This window comes from Kwoniella shandongensis, chromosome 6 (assembly GCF_008629635.2).
Source record: "Kwoniella shandongensis chromosome 6, complete sequence".
Taxonomy (NCBI): domain Eukaryota; kingdom Fungi; phylum Basidiomycota; class Tremellomycetes; order Tremellales; family Cryptococcaceae; genus Kwoniella; species Kwoniella shandongensis.
Window position 1 is genome coordinate 1113353 of NC_089292.1, and position 16193 is coordinate 1129545.

General features: G+C 49.4%; 9 protein-coding genes across 9 annotated transcripts; 6 read left to right on the forward strand and 3 right to left on the reverse strand.

Annotated features, from left to right (window-relative positions):
* Nucleotides 1–24: 24 nt before the first annotated feature.
* CI109_103701 (ribonuclease P protein component) lies at nt 25–1578 on the forward strand (the record flags this gene model as incomplete). The annotated part of the gene is made up of 4 exons (XM_032001795.2): nt 25–77; nt 127–901; nt 977–1289; nt 1391–1578. The coding sequence occupies 4 exons, from the start codon at nt 25–27 to the stop codon at nt 1576–1578; spliced, it is 1329 nt and encodes a 442-aa protein (XP_031863958.2).
* Nucleotides 1579–1927: 349 nt separating this feature from the next.
* Nucleotides 1928–2985, forward strand: CI109_103702 (uncharacterized protein; the record flags this gene model as incomplete). Its single annotated transcript, XM_032001794.2, has 6 exons — nt 1928–1965; nt 2140–2211; nt 2278–2302; nt 2394–2403; nt 2470–2636; nt 2707–2985. 6 exons carry the CDS (start codon nt 1928–1930, stop codon nt 2983–2985), a joined length of 591 nt encoding a protein of 196 aa, XP_031863957.2.
* Nucleotides 2986–3451: 466 nt separating this feature from the next.
* Nucleotides 3452–4607, reverse strand: CI109_103703 (protein GET1; the record flags this gene model as incomplete). The annotated part of the gene is made up of 5 exons (XM_032001793.1): nt 3452–3549; nt 3604–3702; nt 3849–4034; nt 4190–4370; nt 4521–4607. 5 exons carry the CDS (start codon nt 4605–4607, stop codon nt 3452–3454), a joined length of 651 nt encoding a protein of 216 aa, XP_031863956.1.
* A 512-nt stretch (nt 4608–5119) lies between these two features.
* Nucleotides 5120–7472, forward strand: CI109_103704 (uncharacterized protein; the record flags this gene model as incomplete). The annotated part of the gene is made up of 7 exons (XM_032001792.1): nt 5120–5266; nt 5370–5379; nt 5452–6135; nt 6207–6484; nt 6547–6638; nt 6707–6932; nt 6996–7472. The coding sequence occupies 7 exons, from the start codon at nt 5120–5122 to the stop codon at nt 7470–7472; spliced, it is 1914 nt and encodes a 637-aa protein (XP_031863955.1).
* A 335-nt stretch (nt 7473–7807) lies between these two features.
* CI109_103705 (uncharacterized protein) lies at nt 7808–9437 on the reverse strand (the record flags this gene model as incomplete). Its single annotated transcript, XM_065967354.1, has 6 exons — nt 7808–7876; nt 7989–8080; nt 8248–8314; nt 8429–8553; nt 8809–9202; nt 9396–9437. 6 exons carry the CDS (start codon nt 9435–9437, stop codon nt 7808–7810), a joined length of 789 nt encoding a protein of 262 aa, XP_065823426.1.
* A 435-nt stretch (nt 9438–9872) lies between these two features.
* CI109_103706 (uncharacterized protein) lies at nt 9873–12279 on the forward strand (the record flags this gene model as incomplete). Its single annotated transcript, XM_032001790.2, has 5 exons — nt 9873–10023; nt 10172–10416; nt 10539–10611; nt 10683–11050; nt 11137–12279. The coding sequence occupies 5 exons, from the start codon at nt 9873–9875 to the stop codon at nt 12277–12279; spliced, it is 1980 nt and encodes a 659-aa protein (XP_031863953.2).
* A 225-nt stretch (nt 12280–12504) lies between these two features.
* Nucleotides 12505–13713, reverse strand: CI109_103707 (uncharacterized protein; the record flags this gene model as incomplete). The annotated part of the gene is made up of 3 exons (XM_032001789.1): nt 12505–12624; nt 12690–13222; nt 13323–13713. The coding sequence occupies 3 exons, from the start codon at nt 13711–13713 to the stop codon at nt 12505–12507; spliced, it is 1044 nt and encodes a 347-aa protein (XP_031863952.1).
* A 310-nt stretch (nt 13714–14023) lies between these two features.
* CI109_103708 (peptidyl-prolyl cis-trans isomerase B) lies at nt 14024–15192 on the forward strand (the record flags this gene model as incomplete). The annotated part of the gene is made up of 9 exons (XM_032001788.2): nt 14024–14128; nt 14196–14260; nt 14339–14458; nt 14517–14580; nt 14652–14700; nt 14762–14799; nt 14860–14904; nt 14957–15070; nt 15130–15192. The coding sequence occupies 9 exons, from the start codon at nt 14024–14026 to the stop codon at nt 15190–15192; spliced, it is 663 nt and encodes a 220-aa protein (XP_031863951.2).
* Nucleotides 15193–15246: 54 nt separating this feature from the next.
* Nucleotides 15247–15537, forward strand: CI109_103709 (uncharacterized protein; the record flags this gene model as incomplete). Its single annotated transcript, XM_065967355.1, has 1 exon — nt 15247–15537. The coding sequence occupies one exon, from the start codon at nt 15247–15249 to the stop codon at nt 15535–15537; it is 291 nt and encodes a 96-aa protein (XP_065823427.1).
* Nucleotides 15538–16193: the final 656 nt, after the last annotated feature.

A 16193-nucleotide genomic window follows, 5' to 3' on the forward strand; every position in this document is an offset into this window, starting at 1 on the left:
ATATAGTAGTTGTACTACGGGGGGATGGATTATGGACAATGCATCTATCTATTTTCTTTGAAGAGTGAGGTGCTATCGTTAGTCCAGGCTGGTCCAAGCAGCGGTCCGTGTTGATGCGGCATGAAGTGACCTCCACCTTCGACCTCCAGTTTTCGCTTCTGAACTGTCAACATTATTGTTTATTCATCCTTTACACGTGCAAGTGTCTCTATCAAGTCAGCTACGAAGGAGAACGACCATCATGGCCCTGCGAGCACTGATATCCTACAAGCAGATAAGTTCAGGTGAGCTTCAACTTCGAGCTCTTATCAACGACGATGCTAAGTGTAGTATTCGTGCGCTGAAACGACCATTTTCTGTAACGACAGTCCGAACATTCTGCTCGACATGTCAACTGCTCAATGCTCCCCCTTTCCCCAAAAACGGCGAACCTTCAAAACCTTCGTCTCGATCTAGGACTATTATGGACCCGAGTCTCGCGCGACGGAGCGAGTTGAAACGCAAGGACGTCAGTGCTGGACCTCTAGAGGGTTCCACGAACAGAGGAGCAACAGAGAAGGGTAGACCATTCGTCAAGTCAGGTCGGATGGCTTTCCTCCAGGGCTATGGGGGGAAATCTCCAACGAGCACAAAAGACTATTTACCGTCTGTTCAGGATCTCGCTCGGGCCAATGATGCGGAGGGGGAGGTCACGCATTTGAGTATCGGAGGAGCGAATCGGCGTACTACGCAACCTGGTACCAGGCTCTCCAATCGCACAAGTATGAGATATGGGAACACTGCCATCGATGTCAAGGGAACGAGGAGCGAGGAAGTTATGTCGTCTCCGACCGTGATGATGCAGGGGCGAGACCAGCTGCAGCAACAGCAACACCAGCGGCAACAGGTAGCTGAGAGAAAGGTAAGCAAATCCACTAGCAGGAATTCTGAAGTCAACGCTCATATGATAATTGCATACTTATGAATTTGTGCTCAGACCAAATTCATCGGGATAGACCTCGAATCGTCCCTGTCCAAGATATTCCTCACCAAGCTCCCCCTATACCGATCACCACTATTCAACCTCCGCGCCTTCCCCTCCCATCTTCTCCCACCGCGTCGACCACCTCCTTTCCCCCTCGATTTCGGCCAGCATTACAGGAAGGAGAATGATTGTGTTCAACTTGCCGTGATTGGGAGCAAGAGCCAGGTATCGAAGCTTGCAGTGGAGAGGAATAGAGCGAGAAGGAGATTTAGGGCTGCGATGGAGATGGTGGTTGAGGGCGAGGAGAAAGGGTTGGTCGTTCCTGGTGAGTCTGCACTCTGCATCCACTACCAGACACAGACAGTCATGGGCGATTCCGTGTCACGTTTGGTGTAAGGGGTCCATAGCTGACTCTCATACACGCAGAATACACATACATCGCTTCTTTGACTGCAGAGATCCACGACGCGCCGTTCCAACAAATCACGGATGATATCCTCACTGGGCTAAGATACCTGAAAAAAGTCCAACCGAGACGTGGAGGTGGTCTGCCAGAACCTAGATATATACCTAGGGGTATAGTAGTACCTGCTGTGAACGTTGTACCCATGTAGAAGCCGATATTATAGACCGTATAGCAGCACAATGCATGTGCCACACCGATCAGAACGCCGGTGTGAACCATTGCATCTCCATTGCGCTTATCTAAGCGCAGTGTTTGTGTCAACTCAATCACCGGAGTAAACCGAAGTCGACAAAGTACCAGAACGGTGACGGAGGCAGGGAACCTGTATTCCGGCTGAATTATTATTATTATTATTACGAGGTATTAGGTGATGATTACGAGTACACCATTTTATTATTCCTCAACATTCCACCACGTTCACCCCATCTTCTGACTTTTCGTTTTTACTTTCTTCTCTTCTTTCATCTCAACAACAAAACAAAACACACGCAAACAAAATGTCCTACCCTCTTCCTCAGATCCAGAAGCCTGCTCCGTGAGTCCCAATAGTACTCCTCCCCTGTACATACACATGCACGAAACCATGGTCAGACAAAGCCACCTCCGAAGTATCGGCCGATATTCGCCGATACGATACCTAACGGTCTCAGCGGCGATGATATATGCATGACGAGGACAGTGGCTGACGATGAATGATATACCCCCACAGCGAGTTCGCTGGAACCGCCGTCAAGGAGGGTTCTTTCGAGGAGATCAAGCTCGCCGACTACAAGGGCAAGTGGTGCGTACATATTTCAACTCCTGGTGGATCGGAAAGTAGATAGCTAACTCTTCTTGACTGATTTAGGACCGTCCTCGTCTTCTACCCCATGGTGAGTTACACGACGCATTAATGTTGTGGCTACGACGTGCTTCGGTCTCGTTTCTGTCTGACCTCGTTTCTCCTTCTCTCGATGCATACAGGACTTCACCTGTGAGTTTTCTTTTCGAGACATGTCCACTGGACCAGGGCGATAGCTGATATGCTTTACCCGTTTAGTCGTCTGCCCTACTGAGATCCTCGCCTTCAACTCTGCCCTCCCTCAATTCGAGGCTATCGGTGCCGAGGTTATCGGTGTCTCCACCGACTCCGAGTTCACTCACCTTGCGTGGTCCCAGACCAACAGGAAGGAGGGTGGTCTCGGTCCCGATCTCAAGTTGACCTTGGTGAGTTGTCTGCCGTGTCTCCTTTGCATTCCTCTTGTAGATGTTATACTGAACGATGCACACTTGGCAGCTCGCCGACCGAAACCACGCCGCCGCCAAGGCTTACGGTGTCCTTCTCCCTGAGGAGGGTATTGCTCTCCGAGGTACCTTCTTCATCGACCCCAAGGGTACCCTCCGAGCTATGCACGTCCACGACTTGCCCGTCGGTCGATCCGTCGAGGAGTCTATCCGTGTCATCAAGGCATTCCAGTTCACCGACGAGCACGGTGAAGTCTGCCCGGCCGGTTGGGAGGAGGGCAAGGACACCATCGACACCTCCAACAAGGACGCTTACTTCTCCAAGCAGTAAGCTTCTTTTCCCCTCTTAGACGGTGGTATAGAATAGAAACAAGAAATTAGATGTGGATTGAGTGGCGGAAGAGAAGATGGATCAACTCGATCGATCGTTTATAGATCTAGATGTCGGGATGGATATACTTTCTTCTTCTTGCTCTTGTTGCTTGCGAATCAAAGTCGAGAGAAAACCTGTTCTGAAACCCAATGAACTGTTGCAGGGTGTACAAAGATGAGATGGAAATAGACGAATCGACAGCTTCGGCGACACTGGCTAAGCGGGATGCGGAATCATCGCCGTCAGGTGCGGCTAAGCAGGCAGCCAAGAGAGCAAAGGCGTAGGAGGATATGTGTAACAAACATCTATTTTGGACATCTTAGGAAAGAGTACCGGCAACAACGAACATTGTACGAGCATCACATGCGGGACGCAAGCAGGGTAGTCCCATGATACCTGATGCATCTATTCATGACGATCTCGTTCAATCCAGCTTCTCATGTTCCAGAGTGATCGGTTCGATCTTCGCTGAAGGCTGAGATTGTGACTGAGCTGGGAAAGGCGCAGTGGGGAAAGGTCCGTCTGTGATAGTCGATTCAGCTTTAACCTCCATGTATGAAGGGAGATGTAACATACTGGGTACGACAGTGGGTTCCAAGATGGCCTTGACGATCTCTTCCACACTTTGTAAGACTCGCTTGCAGACTGCGCCCCAGGCACCCGAGCTCACTGAGCCTGTAACGTAGAGAGATGGACACAGTCAGCGAGTGTTCAGTAGCTGATATGAAGAAAGTCACAAAAGTCCATCGAACAACGGGTTGGGTGAGAAGCGTCTGTAGGTCCAATAGCAGAAGCAGCGATAAAAATGCTTGTAGACTCACCTAATGGGGCACTTGGGAAACTCAAGATCCAAGCGACGGGTTTCGGGACCCATCCTTGCGGCAACCAGAAGATGGGTTGTTTGCGATACCACCAAACGAGGAACAGTTGGGAGCCGGTCATAAGAATCCATAAGAGGGAGTTGAATTTGACACTGAAGGATGTTTTCGACGAGGTGAGGGTGGTGTCTGAGACAGAAGAAAGGGTCGTAAGTGTCCTGTCCACGTTGAAGAACTTCAAGTATGCGAAGTCAGAGAATGCGATGGAAGTCTCCGCGAAATGGGCAGACCGCTTCGGGAGTGAAACAACAAGGCGACCTCGCGGAATCCTCAACAACACTCACTGATCTTCTCCAAATCTGCTATACCCTTATCCAACTTTCTTCTCAACTTTGCCCATTTCGCAAATTCATCTTGAGAGCTAGTCCATCCCAATTCTGCTTTCTCTGCCAACACCTGTTTACGAAGTTGACGTTGTTTTGAGGCTGTACCAGAGAGGAATACTCGCGAGTAAACAGCGAATGCCTGGGTAAGGGGAGATTTCTGATGTCAGTATAGCACACTGTGAAGATCACTGTTTCTAAACTGAGCTGTTTAGGGAGACCGGTGGTAGGGGGATGAAGCGCATGCTTGTCGTTCCAAAGAGTCTGGTGGTTTCTGGATGACCCGACTTACCACTTCCTGGAGGACTGTTTTCCCGACCCATGATACGATTTGTGTGAATAACACCACGAGGAAGATGAGCAGCGCAAGGTTGATCATGTTGGGTGAGTGTGATAACGCTCTCTCGTACTTGAAGCCTGTAAGGAAGAGCAACGATGCATAAAGATGTAGTCACTTATCCTCCAGCTACTTACAGAGCCCATGTGCATGCTGGATGCTCAGAAGTGATGACGTGTATGTACCCAGCTAGGATAAAAGGTAGATAATGATGTGGCAAGATATTCCATAAATACACGCCACTTTTGATACCGTCTCTCCCTCTCTGCTGCACTGTGTGTGTTTATACAAACAAAGTAAAAGCAGGACAAGACGCGTGACTGACATCGTAGTTATACTGTACATACCCTCTCCTTCCTCCTACATCTGCCTCCGCTATTATCGTGTCTCACTCGATACAATAACATATACCATCGACTCTTATACATACCATCCATTCATCCATTCATCCATTCATCCACCAACCTACGACTTCGACCTCGCAGACAGGTTAGGAAAAGAGGATTGAGCGAGATAACGACAAGGAAAGAGAACAAAAGGGGATAAACAAACGAATGGCAACTCGACGATCATCATCAACAACAATACGAATTGTGGGAGATACCGAAAAGAAGATGGTGAACGGGAAGAGGAAGAGCGTCATACCGACGAAAGAGGTGGATGATGGGGAACCAGACAAGAAGAAGAGAAAACAGGGTGGTGTGAGTGATAATTACGATGTTATCGAGCAGAGATGCAGGCGTTTTGTGATGACGGATCGCTAATGCTTGTTGTTGATTTGTTGTTTTTACCTTCCTGTGATAGTCAAAGAAACGTACGTATTCTGCTTTTTTGTATAAGATCCACCCGAATATACGCTGATGTGGATGGACGTTGTCTCTCGCAGCTGCATTCAACCCCAAACCCGTCCCATTACCAAATTCGTCCGACACACCTCCAGATGATAACGAACTCCCTCTCGAACTTGGTCCTCCTCCTTCTGAAAAGAGACCTGCCAGAAGACGAGAATCGACTCGAGCGATTCGAGAACGACAACAATCAGCTTCTCCACCACCAGGATTGATGCTGAACACGAATACGAGTACGACCTCGAAGAAGCCAAAATCGAGAGGGAAGAGCATCGAACCTGTGCGAGGAGCGATAGGGACAGCGGATGACCCTCTAGCGGGCGTTGAAGAGACCGCTTCGATGCGAAATACAAATACAAGAGCACCTGCACCTCTGGTGGAAAACTTACGATTTTCAACATCGGCTAGACCGAGACCGTCAGCCCCAAGACCGACATCTCCACCTAGAAGGACGTTTGCTGGATCAGCATCTTCGACAGCAGGAGCTGGATCGTCCAAATTGGCAGCGAACATGGGACCTCCCACCGGAGCATTCGTGAGGAAGACAAGAAAGTCAATGTCAAGATTGCAGGAGTTGTCAAAGGAATCAGTGGTGCCGGTCATGGAGAGTGAAACGCCTGTGATTCGAAAGAATCAAGAGTTGCGAGGAGCACAGGCGAGGAGAAGCTCGTTGGATCATAGAGGAGGAAGAGCGAGTTCAAGTTGGGGCAAGGGAGAAATCAGTGCGTTAATCTGTTGCAACAATCTTGATTTGTTTCCCGGTTAGCTGATATGTGTATTTCCTGGCCCGCAGCAATGCCACACAAATCAGTAGATCATAAGCTGTTTTATCGACACATCCCCACTGCTTATCCAGATCCGATCAAGGCTAGGATGTTATTAGTCTGGTGTGCGAATCGAGCAGTCGACGAAGCTCTCAAACCCGTCAAGTCATCGTCCAGTCGGAGTAAGGGAAAAGAAAAGGAGGTCAGGTCAGACGAAGGGGATAAGATGATAAGGGAGATTATGGACGAGTTTGTGCAAAAGATGAACAGAGGCGCAGTGGATACCAGTAGTGTTCTTGGTACACCCGTGAGTCTTTCTCTAGCTGTATGCGCATTTACCATGCTGATCCGTAAGGTATACGATCATAGGGCCAAGACAGTGCCATGTCCGGTCTGAAACCACATCCTCGGAATGTGACAAATCGCAAAGTGGAATCAGACACACTTGCGGCGATCAGAAAGTAAGTGCAGCTTTCCAAGTTCTGCGAAATGGCCAGAATTATGCAAGCTGATTATTGTTCCATCACAGATACAAGGAAGAAGGCTCACATTGGTCTGCACTGATCAACGCCGCCAACACAAAGCAGCAAGAGGTGATAAGGAAGTTGGAGAAGAAGAAGGCGCTTGATGCCGAGCCTGATATGAGCCAAGCGGAGGGGTGGATGAGGCAAGCTTTGAGCGTAGCGGAGAGGGTGATCAGTGAAGGGGAAGGAGATCTGGAGGCCATGGGCGAGTTTACAGATGTCGAGTACAAGGTGAGTGACAGCTTGGTTTCTGAATGAAGGAGACCAAACCCTGACAAATCCGTTTCTTTTCAGGTTGACCTACTACAACAATCGAGTCATGTGGCGTTACAATACTCCTTACAAGCCTCTCGATTCCTGGACGGTATTTTCTCCTCTCTCACATCCGATCTTCGTGCTCGAGAAGGACTCGGACTACCTTCCGAATTACCTCCACACGACACCGATGGACCAGATACCACCTCTTTATTAGTATCCACACGTCCTACTTCCACATCACAATCACAATCGCAAAGCAAACCGAAAACCGATCCTATCTCATTACTTCGTGCTCTCGCTTCTGCAGAATCGAAGGGACAATCCGAAGAGACTGTTGCGGCAGCAGCGAAAGTCGCCCCGATGCCTGCTATGACCCCGAGAAGACCGACAGCAGGTATGACACCCAGAAGACCGGGTACGAGCACGGTAGGAGGTGGAGCATCTTTGGCTCCCGGGACAACACCTAGAAGGGGAGGTGCATATGGAAGAGGAACCACCTCAAGTGCAGAGTGAACACGGGCCAAGACGAGGAAGGGGCACAAATATATGTAAGATAATGTTAATAGTTAGTTGAGTTGCGGACGGGTACATAGATGGTCATCATCAAAAAGACCGTAATCGAACGTTGTTTTGATATTTCGTTTTTCTCAATTCTTATTTGATATTCTGGGCATTTTCTAAACGTGATGTATACATGAACAAGCCCAGTGTGCACAGTCCTGCAATCTACTTCTACCTCTACTACCTCTTCACATTCTGACCCGAGTTCTTCACCGAGTCGATAGTGTCGTGCTCGCATTACCACACTGGTTCCACGCTGCCCAGGTAAGAAGCGCAACAACAACCTTTTACCAAGGCACAGGTCTTCCGTCCAGTGGTCTCCCCTGGTTCTTCCTCAATTTATCCAATTCCCTAGCCTAAGCAGACGTACAAAAACAGACATCAGCTTACACGCTCCCATGACCTTGGTCCCAGCACCGGCAGTTGAATCTGCAACGTGCACAGTGCGAGTAGCCAGACGAGACCCACCTTCCTTCCGCTGACTTTGACAGTGGCAATGGAACCGTATTTGTCATCTTGGACTTTACTAAGCCGAATCGGTCGGTTTCCGACGTATTTGCCTTGACCGAGAGAGTCAGCTTAGTCTCGAGCAAATGACGAGAATGGAAAGCGGCGACACGAAGGTGGAAACGCAGAAGAGAGGAGCGAGGAGGGGATTGTGGGTCGATTGAATAGACCTCAAAGTAGGTGATGGGAGAGTGATGTTCGAATGATGAAGCCAACTCACCATCCATCTCCTTCCATGCTTTGAGGAAATCTTCCGGATCTTTGAAAGCTATAAAACCGTATTTCGCCTGAGAGGATGGATGATCAGTACAAGAGATCGTCAGCCTTGCCTAAGTCACAACGCCAAAGCTCAACAGGGGAAGCGCAGATATTTGCTTCAGTGAATAAATATCCTTACTCACCTTCAAACTGAGACGATCTCGGACGACTTTGCATTTGCAGTAACTTGGGTATTTGTTGAATGCCTCGTCGATCGTACGTTCGTTGACGTCGTTACTAACATCTCCGACGAAGAGTCTGAACCATTCTGGGGAGGAGAGGCAGGGGGGTCAGCGTGGCTCGTACGGTCGGAGAGTAAGTAGTGAACGGCGGTGCGAGTACAACAACAAACTTAAAACGGCGGAAATGAACGGGCTCGTCTCGTTCTGAGAGGAAACGAGAGTTAAGGGAAAGAGGCAGATGCGCATAACGAGAGTGCGCAACAGTCCATTCTACGGGCAGGTGCAAAGGAGTCCGGAGGGCCAAGTCGAGCGAAAAATAAACCATGATGACTGTGACTCACTTGGATCCCATTCCAACAGTGTCGGATCTTCCCAAGTCCTTCCATTCCCTTTCCTGATGACCGTCTCCCTTTTGCCCGGTGCGCCAGTCCCCGCCTTTGGCTGCTTCGACTGTTGCGCCGCAGCCGATTTCGCTAGTTCCGCCGCTCCTTCGGGGGTATAGATCGATGATTGTTGGAGGAAATCGGCATCGTAGACTGGTTGATAAGCTCCCGGTAGAGCTGCAGCGAGGGTGGTATTCGGATAAAGTCCAGTGGAGGAAGATCCTCCAGCACCGGCGGAAGAAGAGTTGTAGTCGTAACCTGCCGATGAAGCGGAGTAGGAGGATTGACCGCCCCCACCACCGCCGAGAGCAGCGGTGATTTGGTCAGGGGTATATCCTTGTTGGGCGTAATACTGAGAGATACAAGAACGAAGATGCAAGTAGTCAGCGATTGCACTTTTGACAGTGATAGTGGTAATCATTGTATGAAAAGGACAATACTCACAGCTGCCCACTGTGAGACGTAGGACAAACACACCAAAGTATAGGTCAGTTTGGTTCTTACATTACTGCCAGGACGTGGAATGATCAAAGCCGCGGACTCACAGCAGCAGCCTGTTCTTCAGGGGTATAGCCTTGAGCGGACATGTTTACAGAGCCGGTCTGGCTGCAATGTAGAGTCGAATGGGTATGTGCGGATGCAGACTTGCAATTGGTGCCCTCGCAATGATATCTGGTCTATGCGATACTGTTATAAGAGACGTATGTATGATGATTATTGGTGGCAAGTTGATGAAGAAAGAGCAATAGATGATGGAAAGCCGGAGAAAGTGTACCTTGAGATGCTGGTAGTTGCCCTTTCGGTCTTCGGGAGCAGATCCCATTTGTTGATGACCTTTGAACCCTTTGTTTTCGCATTCGAACTCCCCTTTACTTCGACATTACGTTCTTACTCCGCCTACTTGACATTGTCACTTGTCTCGCGGTTGCACTGCACCACATCATGATATCGACGCCAACGACTCCAGCTGAAGATCGATAACAGATCGATACATACCCCAAGACGTTGGCCATCCCCTGACAATGGACGTCGTCTTGCCCATAGCGGCTGAGGTGATGGACCTCGATCCGTATTTGGAGTATCAACCTGCTTTTGCATATACATTACCTATACAGCTGCTCGTTAATGGGATAACCGTGACGTTGCTTTGCGTGCTCCTAATCCACCTTCTTTGTGAGTATCGTTGTACCACACATCCCCTTAATACTCCCTAGGACTAGGATAACCGCTGTCAACTCAACCACGGCATAGCACGGGGAGACTCCTCTAACCTCTTGCCGATTCATACTTGTGCTGATGGCCCATGCTTATAATCTACCAGTCACAACACAATACCATTATCCCCTCGCACCCCTCAATTACATCCTCCAACTATCGTCCATCCTCACCGTCCTCATCTCAGTAATCATCAAGATCGTCATCATCCTCCAACAATCCTCAGACTCGGCTGACGAATGGCCATATTCTTTGGACTATGTGGCAGTCTCAATACCGCCGGATACTTGGAGCACGGGGAGATGTGCGGCTTGGTTCTTGTTACAGGCTTTGAATAATGGGTTGAGCAATGTGAGTGTGGTGTTGGCGTAGGCGACGACGAAAGTGGGGCTTGGTTCGACCGTCGAAGCGCGTTTGACCTGACTGGCGCATGGTAACGACGAGCATGGAACTGACTCGGAGTACGGGTGTAGATCACACATATCCAATTCTTGACGCTACTCTACCCCTCAAGAACAGAAGCTCGACTCATCATCTTTGTGCTCGGTGAGTATGGCCTCTGACGCACCGATTTCGCATCGCCAGTATCACTGACTCCTTCGTTTCGACGTGATCAGGCCCCCTCGCCATCGCTTCTTCCGTTCTAGTATTCTCCGCTCTATCACCCCATCAAACCGTACTAGATGTCTCCGATGCCATTCGAAACGTCTTCAACTCCACCCTCTTACTCATCTTCACCATCTCCCTGGTGATTTGGGGATTCTTCGTCAATCGTCGTCGAGCGTGGCGATTCGATGGAGGTACTGCTGTCTTTGGCGTCGGTTCATTGTTCTTAGCGGCCGTATCGACAAGTTTCAACTTTGTCGCTGTTGCAGAGGACGGGATTGATTGGTTGCAGCATTTATTGTTTGCGGCGGTTCTGTGGCAGGTCTGGTTGGGTTGGTGGTGGTGGGTTGGGAGTGGAATGGGTATCGGAGAGGTTGAGGTGGGTCCTTACCATTCACACTAGTAGCACTGAGATTTGAGGGGTAGCTTATGAGACGTTCGATGCTGATTGTGTTACCGTTACAGGATATCATGGAACGAGCCGAAAGAAAGAAACGAAAACAAGCGAAAGCTGCTTCCCGTGCTCGAGCAGCGGCCGCCGCTGCCCGATCTCCAGCCACTCCAGGAGCAGCTCCTGGTGCTACTGCATCCGGTCGATTACGAGCTGGATCGCTCGCAGGTATAGCAGACGGCTTTACCTCTGGTGTCACCTCAATCTTGAAGAACTCCCGAAGTGGGACATTGACACGACGTCAAACTGCCCGATCATATTCCAATGATGGACATCGTGCGGAGGAAGGTGGCCTAGGGATCGAGATGGATGATCTGGGACGAAGAAGGGAGACCAGAGAGGATTCACAACATGTGGAGTTCGAAGCAGGTCCGTCGGGAGGCGAATCTGTGACAAACTCTAATTCAAGAGCTGGCGGAAACGGCGGTGGAACGAATAGACAATCGACCAATTCGGAAACGTCTTCAACATCAGCTACTCCATCGCTCCATCCTCCTAGTAGTCTGGGACAATTGTTCGCCTATCCGACTACTTGGTTGGTGGTCTACATGAGACGATTGAGAAAAGCACACGAGGAAGCGGCGAAACAATTGGCTCTGAACAGAGCGGAAAGAAGACAAAAAGTGTTTGCAGATGGAGGAGATGATAAAGAGCACAGACGAGGGGATCTACGAGGAGGTATCAATACCAGCGGGAGTAGTAATGGTGGAATAGCAGCGGGATTAGCTCAGGTTCATCGTTCGATGGCAGCAGGAGCTCCGAGTGGGGACGATGTAGGTTGGGGGTTGGGTAGATTCGGAATTCGAGAACACGAAGAAAGCGCGAGAAGATTACGACAAGCAGGGGAGATCATGGCGGACAACAGACTGTTGAATGGTGATCGTGATCGGTCAACTGCGGGACCGAGCGGGACAACCAACGCAGATGGTGTAGGAGTCGAAGGAGCCGATGGCGATTGGGAAGATATAGACTCGAGTAACGATACGAGCTCGTCAGGGGAAGCTGCAGCGGCAAGAAGACGGAATGCAGCGAAGAAGAAGGGGAAAGAAAAAGCAGATGGACAAGGACAACAGGCGATAGGGAGAGGTCAAGGGTCCGGATGGTCTTGGTGGGGTCCACTGAAAGAGTGGCGGTTGAATGACAGATCTATGTTTTAGTCGTAATGTAGTTTAAAGGATGTAATCTTGTAGGAAGGTATGAACGGGCCGAATTCGATTGCAACGCAGAACGTCTGCTAGGACACTCCAATAACAAGTCCTCAGCACGCCCGCGGTGTTGCTTAACAAGTAGCTTGCATGGACAAATTACAACATTACTAAAATGGTATGGGACATGGTAAACGCGAGGTATGCTGGAAAGAGCGAGCGAGCGATCAGGCTACACTACGCCCTCAACTTGGACTTTGACTTTGCTTTCTTTGCCGGTGCAGGCGCTTCGTCCTTTGCGTCCTTCTTCGCAAACATCTTGGCCTGCAGCGCTTCGAAATCTGCATCGCTGATGGCCTATCGTTGCATTCGCATGTCAGCTGGTCTTCTCCGAGAGGATAGAAACTCGTAGCTGTACTCACAGGCATACCGTCTCCTGCTGCTTCCTCGTCATCCGCGCCATTCTTCTTCCCCTTCTTCGACTTTTTAGCTCTCTTCCTCTCCCTCTCCTCTTCTTCGATCTTCCTGTATTTCTCTTCTAGTCTATTCAATCCACCTTCCCTCTCCCTCTGTCTTTTCAAAATCAAAGCTTGCAACGCACCCTCTCCCTCTCCGTCATCTTTCTTCTGTTGTTCATCATCGTTCATCCTCTTGCCTTTCTCCCCATTCCCATAGAATTCTTCCCAAACTCCTAATTCCTTAGCAGCTTTTTCAGCCTCCTTCGCGGCCTTCTCTCCAGCTTTCAATCTCTTCGCTTGGGCTTTCTCGTCAGTTGACGACTTGCGCCATTTCGGGGTAGAAGTCAATTCGTCGGATGAGATTAGGTCGTTGATTAATTTTATGAAACGGGATTCGTCGGATGATGTAGAATGCGGGATGTAAGATAATATGTCGGGGAGTGAGCCTGATGTTGAGGTGTATGCTTCGATGATGTCTTCCTTCTCTTCTTCTGAGCCTGCGGAAGTGAAAGAAAGCAAAACGTCAGCATCGCCACAGAGAAGATCTAGGAGTAATAACAACTATTGTGACTATTGTGAAAGCTGGGATATACCCACCTTGATACCGCTTCTTATCCTCATCCAATATCTTCCTATCGACTCTCTTGTACAGACTCTCGAAATACGCTTCCCAACCCATCTCTTCAACCTCTACAAACTTATCATCCGTCCTCCCTGTCCTATCATATCTCTTCTTTCTCCCTTCATCACTCAATACAGCATAAGCGAAACCGATCTTCTGGAAGAGCTTGTTCTGTTCTTCTCTTTCAGATGCGGTTTTGTAAGTGTGTTTATCTGGATGATGGAGGAGTGCTAGTTTTCGATATGATTTACGGATCTCGTCGCTTGTAGCGGTGGGTTTGAGGGAGAGCGCGGTGTAGAGGATTGTAGATTGGGTGGAAGGCGTGGATTCGGGGAAGAAGTTGGTGATGGGGTCGGATTCGTCCATCGTGATTAATTGTTATGTGGGTTTAGACAAGTGATTGTAGTATTGATCTGAGACTGAAGGACACTGAGTGATGCAAAGAGTGTCTTGTGAAGTTGCCGCTTCGAACATTGCAAGTTCCCGCTTCCAAAAGTCAACCTCTCGACGCGTCGCGCCCCGGTGCCACACTTGCCAAAATCCCGTTCAGACCAGTCACCTCCACGTCTCGCTCACCCCTCACTGCCTCATCTCACCCTACATAACTGTCTTCTATTATTTCATCTCGGATTCTTGACAAGACTTGCAATACCAAGTCCAACTCAGAGCATTCACGATGGCACGATCTCTCTTCCCCCTCCTCGCCGCCGTCTTGGTCGCGATCATGTTCCTCCTCTCTCCTCAAGCAGAGGCCGCCAAGGGACCCGTGATCACCCACAAGGTTAGTCCGCTCCTTTCTAATTGTGAAGTGTCGAATACCCAGCTGATGCTTTCTGGAACGTGCTCAGGTCTACTTTGACGTTGAGCACGGAGGTAAACCCCTCGGTCGAGTCGTCATGGGTTTGTACGGAAAGTAAGCTTGGCAATACCGCAGCGCGTCAAGCATAGGTGAAACGTTAGCTGACACTCTCGCTTCATAATCGTTTTGCAGGACCGTTCCCAAGACTGTTGAGAACTTCCGAGCTTTGGCCGCTGGCAAGAATGCCGAGGGTGAAGATTTGGGATTCGGGTTCCAAGGATCTTCCTTCCACCGAATCATCAAGAACTTCATGTAAGCGTGAAACAATGTCATTTGATGTGATGACGCTGACGTCGTTCTTGGTATGCAGGATCCAGGGTGGTGATTTCACAAGGGGTGATGGAACTGGTGGAAAATCCATCTACGGTGCCAAGGTGAGTTACCGGGTGTTTGGTTAACGAGATCTGGACAGGCTAACTGACGGAAAACCCCTACGCATCAATAGTTCCCCGACGAGAACTTCAAGTTGAAGCACACTGGTCCTGGTGTACTTTGTGCGTTTCTCGTGTTCTCGTGACCGTAAGGAGACTGACCGTTGATTTCTACCCATATTAGCCATGGCCAACTCGGGTAAAGACACCAACGGTTCTCAGGTAAGTAACTCGGTGCTGAATAGCAGTCGCGAGTACTATCGCTAAATATGCCTGGTACAGTTCTTCATCTGCACCATCAAGACCAACTGGCTCGACGGCCGACACGTGAGTTTGTAACATGGCCTCATGCGCAAATCAGCACTGACCTCATGCACAGGTCGTCTTCGGTCATGTCATCGAGGGTATGGACGTTGTCTACGCCATGGAGAACGTCAAGACTGGCAGAGGTGACAAGCCCGCCGAGGCTGTCACCATTGCTGCATCTGGCGAGGTAAGCTAAACAATCACATCAACTGTCGGGACGATAGCTGATGACGTTACTCCGCGTAGCTTCCTATTGAACACGAGGTGGACGAAGAGGGCAACCAGGTACCTTTCCGTATTGAGCTCTGAGCGTGAGAGCGTTCGAGAGCTTGTCATCCTCTGAAAAGATCAATATCTGAAGCCATGCATCTCTTCTTCTGCTGTTCCCTCCAGTCAACCGAACAAGAAGATGGACAAGTATCTCCAGTCGATACGGAGGAGGACGAAGACTTGATCGCTGCTTCACAGGAGTACGATTTGGATGATCCCGATTTCCCAACCACTTATTCTACGCTTTCATCTCCTTTCAAGTATCTCATATTCTTGGTGTTCTTCTTGGTGTTGCCCGTTGGTGCCGGTGTGTACTTTTACGGTGGAGGCAAGGAAAGGATGAGGCAGTGGAGATCAAAGGGCAAGGCGTATGAAAAGGTTTAATTCAGGCTGGAGTGCGCCCCCGCTTGATGTATGTGAATGCTTTGTAAAACGATCAGGGGTGAAGCGACTGCGTATCAGATACTGTATCATGTTGCTGCTTCGGTGTTGGCGACGGCGCTCAACCGGTTCTCTCACCCACGGGTCGTAGCCTCTAAGCCGAAAGACGAAAGCCGATTCACGGAGATTACGAGTATTTACGCCCGTAAGCAAAGGAATTTCCATGAATCATTTACGTAAAGGATGGTAATCCTTTTGGCAGTCCCGGCAGCCGGCAAGTGATTGTATTGAGTGAGAATGTATTTTGGGTCATGCGGGAGAGTAGTACTGTTTCTGGTCGGAGCTTGGCTGGAGCTTGGCTTTGAGCAGAAGGGGAAGGGGTGACGTTGTGAACTGATTCACAAGTAAATAGGGTTTTGATCAAGATGAGATGAGATGAATCAGCAATCAGCAATCAGCAATCCAAATCATGTAACAGCATATTGACTGCGTGACTGCTTGCCTGGATGTAGGTTGTTAAGATAATTCTTGCATGCATCACTTTCATCATATCATCAAGTATAATAACATAAACGTATCCTTCTTTCATTGTACATTGAAGTATCCGTGGTCACTGGGTCAACTCTTCACGATCATCCCCCTCGCCTGGCTCCCCACTG